Source organism: Sphaerodactylus townsendi, linkage group LG03 (genome assembly GCF_021028975.2).
Source record: "Sphaerodactylus townsendi isolate TG3544 linkage group LG03, MPM_Stown_v2.3, whole genome shotgun sequence".
NCBI classification, from domain to species: domain Eukaryota; kingdom Metazoa; phylum Chordata; class Lepidosauria; order Squamata; family Sphaerodactylidae; genus Sphaerodactylus; species Sphaerodactylus townsendi.
In genome coordinates this window covers 126,741,536-126,747,690 of record NC_059427.1, presented here as the reverse complement: position 1 = coordinate 126,747,690, position 6,155 = coordinate 126,741,536, and the positions used below count along the sequence as shown (strand labels likewise).

General features: G+C 50.3%; 1 protein-coding gene across 1 annotated transcript; it reads left to right on the top strand.

The window, feature by feature from the left end:
* Positions 1-1,356: 1,356 nt before the first annotated feature.
* On the top strand, positions 1,357-6,137 carry CBX8 (chromobox 8). The gene is made up of 5 exons (XM_048488183.1): positions 1,357-1,697; positions 2,241-2,284; positions 2,484-2,549; positions 2,671-2,737; positions 2,913-6,137. Exons 1-5 carry the CDS (start codon positions 1,629-1,631, stop codon positions 3,762-3,764), a joined length of 1,098 nt encoding a protein of 365 aa, XP_048344140.1. The 5' UTR covers positions 1,357-1,628; the 3' UTR covers positions 3,765-6,137.
* The last annotated feature ends 18 nt before the right edge of the window (positions 6,138-6,155 follow it).

Here is a 6,155-nt window from a genome sequence, read left to right as displayed (position 1 = left end):
AAGTTTTATTACTGTTCAGATACCTTTCTACTTACAGGACAGAAAGGTCAATAAAGATTGGTAATAAGTAACAGAAACGTTTACTTTTCTCTCCCTGCAAATTGAACGTTTGTTGGGGGGTGCGGGAGTGGGGGACTACACAGTCATTCATAACCAATGTGCGGTATGAATGCGCGCGCCTGTCTCATGCAGAAAATATGCCGAAGTCAAAGTTCACCGAGTTTCGCTCATTGGATTGTCATAAAACCGAAAGGGAGCTGCGCGGCCACTTCTCCGGCAGGACTTGCGGTTGGCTAGCCGGGGAAGCGCGCGGGCTTCCCGGTTCGTGCAGACAGCCCCTGTTACAACGCGCAGACCCAACGCGGTCCCCAAAAGTCTGGCTGCCTTGGGGTCTTCGGGGGCGTCCAGTCCGGGAAGCCCTCCTGCTCCAGAGCCGCCGAGGCCCGTGTTCTGACTTCGACTTTTGCAGCCCATTGTGCGCGAGGGCTTCGGAAAACCCGTTTCTCTGCACAAACGCCGCCGCCGCCGCCGCTGTTGCTGCAGCCTTTCAGGAAATGCAGCGTCTGCTGGAGCCGGGCGCAAGCAGCCGGCGCGCGGGGCCCGGGGGTGGCGGCGGCGGTGCAGAACCCGCGCTGGTCCCGCCTCCTTTGGCTATTAAAATGCACTTTCGCCGGGCGAGGGAGGGAGAGAGGGAAGGTGCGCGCACCAAGCCGGGCTTTCTTCCTGCACACGGGCCAGATACCCGGGCAGGCCTGGGAACCAAACAGCACAATAGTGGATGTATGAGTCGAAGCCTTCTGTGATCTCAGCCGCCGCCGCCGCCCCCCCCCCCACCCGAAAACTTGGGAGGCCGCAGTGGCGGAGTGGGGCGCATCCCTGCCCAAAGCTATTCTTGGCCCTCCCCCCCCCATCATTTCAGGGGGATATCTAAGGGGGGGGGGAGAGACGTTTATTTTTCTGGAGCGAAGAGATGGAATGCGGGGGAGGGATGGGGGGGAGGGATGGGGTGAGCGAGCCCCCGAAGATTGGGGTCCCTCCGGCTCCTCGAAATGCCCCCCTTTCGTTTTATTTCTTAGGTGCAGATTGGGAGAGGGCGGGGGTGAGGGGATGGGGGTGGCAGCGGATTGGAGAGGGGCTGCCTGGTAAGGGTCGTTCCTTCCCTTCCCTCCCCCCTCGCACAACTAGACAGCTGAGGACCCCTCCGTCCCCCCTCCCCCCCTCCCCCTCCCCCTCTTCTCTCCTCCCCGCCCCCTCCCCCGGTCTCCCTGCTCCTCGGCTTGGCTCCGCCTCTGGGTGCTTGAAACGCGGATCACGTCGCCAGGAGGCGGGCGGGCGGGCGCCGCTGGAAAGGGCGGCCGGGGAAGAGCCGGGCCCAGCCGGAGCCCCCGCCGACGCCCGCCCCGCTCCCGAGCACCAGTCCCCGAGCAGGCCGCCCGGGCCAGCAACAAGTGCGGAGGCAGAGCCCGGCCGAGGGGCCGAGCCGAGCCGAGCCGAGCCGAGAGGGGCGGGCGGGCGAGGACTGACGTCAGCGAGCGGAGTATTATGGTCTGGGCTGCGCTGGCTGCTGCCGCCGCCGCTGCCGCTGCCGCCGCCGCCGCTTTTCTGCTGCCAGCAGCGGCCGAGTAAACATGGAGCTCTCCGCCGTGGGCGAGCGGGTGTTCGCGGCCGAGGCCTTGCTCAAGAGACGCATCCGCAAAGTAGGTGCCTCCGCCGCGCCGCCGGGGCTTTGTGCTCCCCCCCACCCCCCACCCCCCACCCCCCACCCCCAGCCGCCAGGCCTGCAGATGGGCGAGCGGCGCTTGGCCGGTGGGGGCTCGGCTCCTGCAGCAGCAGCAGCAGCAGCAGCAGCAGCCCCTCGCAGCCAGCCAGCCAGCCAGCCGCTCCCCCCTTTCTCTTGCGCCGCGCAGGCAGGTCGCCACCATGGACGGCTGCTGCGGCTTGCTTTGGGAACAAGGCATGCCCGCCCGCCCGGCCTGCCTGCCTGCCTGCCGCTGTGCCTCCCTCTCTGCATGCACATTTCAGCATATTTTTGCAGCACCGCCCCCTTTCCTCATGCATGGGTTTTTCTTCTCCTCCCTTGCACCTTACCTACGCGTTTGTGCGGCATGATTTTTGACACATGACTGTGAAGACACCTTTGTTTTGGTTGAATGCGTGTTGTGGCAGGCAGATAATTGTTGGCCTGCGTCCACCCCCGCCACGAAAAGGCGTGCTCACTTCTCTTTTCTTGGCCTCTGCAGGGTCGCATGGAATATCTCGTGAAATGGAAGGGCTGGTCCCAGAAGTAAGTGACTGTCTCTGCTACCCTTGCAGTCCAGTAAATCTTGTGATCTTGTTTTATTTTACAGTTAGGCATAGTGCTTTTCTTGTGGAGGGATGGACTGGGTGATCTTTTAAGGGACTTTGCAGTCACCACATTCTGGAAAAATAAGAAAATAAATATAAAATGATACAGCTTTCTCTCCTCCCCTGTCATTGGTCAGGTACAGCACTTGGGAGCCTGAAGAAAACATTCTAGATGCTCGCCTGCTGGCAGCTTTTGAGGAAAGGTATGCTGCTGGGAAATGCATTTATGAATGTTAGCAAAGCCATATTGCTCTGTCTTGGAGCAATGCTAAACTGATGTTCCTTTTTAATTTTTCCCCCTTAAAAAATAACATTCACATATAGGGAAAGAGAAATGGAACTTTTTGGCCCCAAAAAACGAGGTCCTAAACCGAAAACCTTCTTGTTAAAGGTAAGGGAAGGAGCCGAGGGTCTGTGATGGTGGGAGGGAAGAGCCCCTACATGGCTAAAGATATGGTGTCTATATGTGCCTAAGAAACAGACACCAGGACTGGCTTGTAAATTGCAATTGTGGAATTCTTGTGGCAAGTGATGACCCTCCTCTGGTAACCTTATCTGTTTTTCAGGCCCAGGCAAAAGCCAAAGCTAAAACCTATGAATTCCGTAGTGACTCTAGCAGGGGGATCCGGGTGCCTTACCCAGGAAGGTCTCCCCAGGAACTTGGCTGTACTTCCCGGGCTAGAGAAGGACTAAGACAAATCCCTCTGCCCCCTCAAAGCAGCTGCTCCACCACCGTGACCAACAGCACCTCCAGAGTGGAAACAATCCAGGAAAACAGGGTTGGGGCTGAGGAGGACCCATCTGAAGCAGCCTTAAAAAAGCGAGGCCCAAAGCCCAGGAAAGAACTGTACAAAGACCTGCCTGAGCCTGCTGATGTGGCCTCCAAGAGGAAATCGGTTGAACCAGGGGACAAAGTGGTGGTAGATTACCTAAAAGCCAGGAAATTGGAAGAGGCTGCAAACCCTGGTGCAGCCAAATTCAGTTCAGGACATAGTGTGATCCAGTTAGCCCGGAGACGGGAGCCTGAATTGCCCTGTACTGTTTCCAGCCCCAGAGCCGAAACTGGCATGAAGCTGGGAGTGCCTGAGGCTTACCCCCCCAGGCTTACCAAGCACAGGGCTGATTTCCTGGATCCAAAGGGGCAAAGCAGTTTGGACTTGGGTGCCCCTAAGATCTTACACAGCTCTGCAAACCAAGGCAGCTTATACCGAGATGGGCTGGGGACCCAGGCTGGTCGGCCTTCCCTCATTGCTCGCATCCCTGTGTCCAGGATCCTCGGGGACCCTGAGGAAGAAGCTTGGAGCCCATCGCTCAACAACTTGGAGAAAGTGGTTGTGACTGATGTGACCTCAAATTTCTTGACAGTGACCATTAAGGAGAGCAGCACAGACCAAGGGTTCTTCAAGGAAAAGCGATGAATCCCCTTGGAGCAGAGGATGCATTTAAAGGCTTTGGGAGAGCTTGTCTGGTTATGGATTTTTTTTTCTTGGGCAGGATTGAAGAATCTGTCCTTAATTATTCTTTTATTCCTCCCCTTTCACCACCAATTTCACTTTTGGTTGAAAAGATTATCTCTAGAGTTATATTTTCTATTAGATGTAAATATGTTATTTAAATAAAAATACATATATATATATCTATATACATATATATATATTTCAATTTTAAGTTGTTTTTCTTTTTTAATTTAAGGCTCTTGGAGAAGGACTAACAAACAAAGAACTGATGTATCTCTTGCCTCAATGGCCAGAGCAGGTGTAGATAGCAAATGACCTTATTAGCTAATTATAACATTTTGGTTTGATTTTTTTTTTATTCAGTTATTTCTCCTCTCTTCCCCCAAAGATGATGTTGATGGCAAATAGGGGATATTGTATTCATCTGGGGACTGAAAAATGTCTCCAGTTTCTTGATTGTTATATTATAAGGTATTGCTTTGTACAATCAAGTGTGCTGTGTACTCAACCTGTTCTAGCTGGACAGCTGAAGTAAGCACTTGACTTTACAGTATTGTCTTTCTTTTGTGTTGCTCCAGTTTAAAAAAAAATGTTGTTCGCTTAAAATGTCCATTAAAAACAGATGAAAGATGTTTTAGCAAAGAAGTATTAACTTGAATGACCTTTTCTTGCAAGGGAGGAGGGAAATTGTACGTTTTAAGAGTCCAAAAAGGAGTAGCTGCTGCCATGCACTTTAATACAATTGTGGGGGGGGGGGAGGGGGAGGGAGAGAGAGAGAGAAATGAACTGTACACTTAGTTTAACTTTGTCTAAGTTTTTTCCTCCTTTAAGTCCATCCCTGCTCACTCCAAAAAGATAATCTGTTTACATTCCTTACATGCCAGAAAAGTTGGGGAGGCAAATGTTTCACTGCTCATATTTTAGGTGTTCCTGCTGTTTTATTGAAAGTAGAGCACCCCCCCCCCCCATTATAGTTCTTTTCCAGGTCTCTGGAAAATTCTTTTTGAAATGTTGCATAATGTATCTTTCTCGTGAATGGAAGTCTTCAGTCAGAAATGCAGGGGAAACAAACAATTCATTTTAAAAAGGCCATTAATCAGCAAGCCTTGTTTTCTTTTCCTTCTTGTACATCTTTCTTGGAACAAGTATCTATTCCCCACCCCCAAAGGATTCTGCAGCCTGTTAAAAGTGAAACAGTTCTTTCCCAACAGCGCTATGTAAAATACAACCCCCACTTTCCTGCCTCCTTTAAGAAAGCAATATGACATCCAAGGATTTTAGAGTCTCCTTTAAAAAAATTTCTGTTCCACTTAAGGAAAATACATTTTTCTTTCCTAGACTTGCAGTAACCTCTTGCATTAGGAGGGAATGTGCAGTTTGGGGGTTGGGGCTGTTTTCATTTCTGTATAGCAGGTGCTGTGGTGTTCCAACAGATATTGATTTAAACATCTCTTGTTGGTTCAAAAAGCACAAATTTGCCTAGCGGCCCCTAAGGGCCTAGCAGGGGGATGAGTAGCCTTCTCCATCTTCTTATCAATGGCCTACTCAGTCACTGGAGCTTTTTATAGCATTTTCTCATTTGGAGACTGCACAGGGGCTGGAAGCACATTTGGCATTAGAAAGAGGGGGGGGGGGAGATGAGTAGAAAGGAGCTTTTGCTCTTCCTGGGATCAAACAGAGATCTACCTTTCTTTCTCTCATATATTCTTTTGAGGCTTCCCCTTCTTCTTTTCTAACTAAACATGTTTTGGGTTTGTTTAAACTATTTGAAGTTAGGTTCTTGTTTCCCATCTTAAAAATAATGTCAAGGTTTTAAACTTCAGTCAGTTCAGTGGATTAAGTAAAGAAACAGCAAATGTGCTCAGTTCCTTTCATATGAAACTTACAAGGGTGCGTGGGGGTTGTACATCAGCATCTGTATGTTCACAAAGGTTCCATAGCCCTTCACAGAGGATGGGGGCAGAGAAGAGATGTAGGCCAAGAGAAGCACTTCTTTGGTTGAAACATCCTAAATGGTGTCCTTCCCTCCTCAGGTGTCAAAAGTGGTACATGTCATCTACGAGATGTGTTTCTGGACACACCAATGGGTATATAAATCCTAGACATACATGTGGGTGTATATGTGTATGTACATAGTTACATATATTGAATGTATGTGTGTGTGAGTTATTTAATTATCTTTTAAGATTTGTAAAGAAAGCAAACCTATAATCATTTGGCCTAACAGTCTCACAGGTGAAGCTTAAATAGGTGTCTTCTGCCCATGTTGAATGTCTCTTGCAATACCTGCTTTTTATGTGAATTGAAATATATATATATTCCTTTGTAAATAGAGATTTGGCTTTTGTTTTG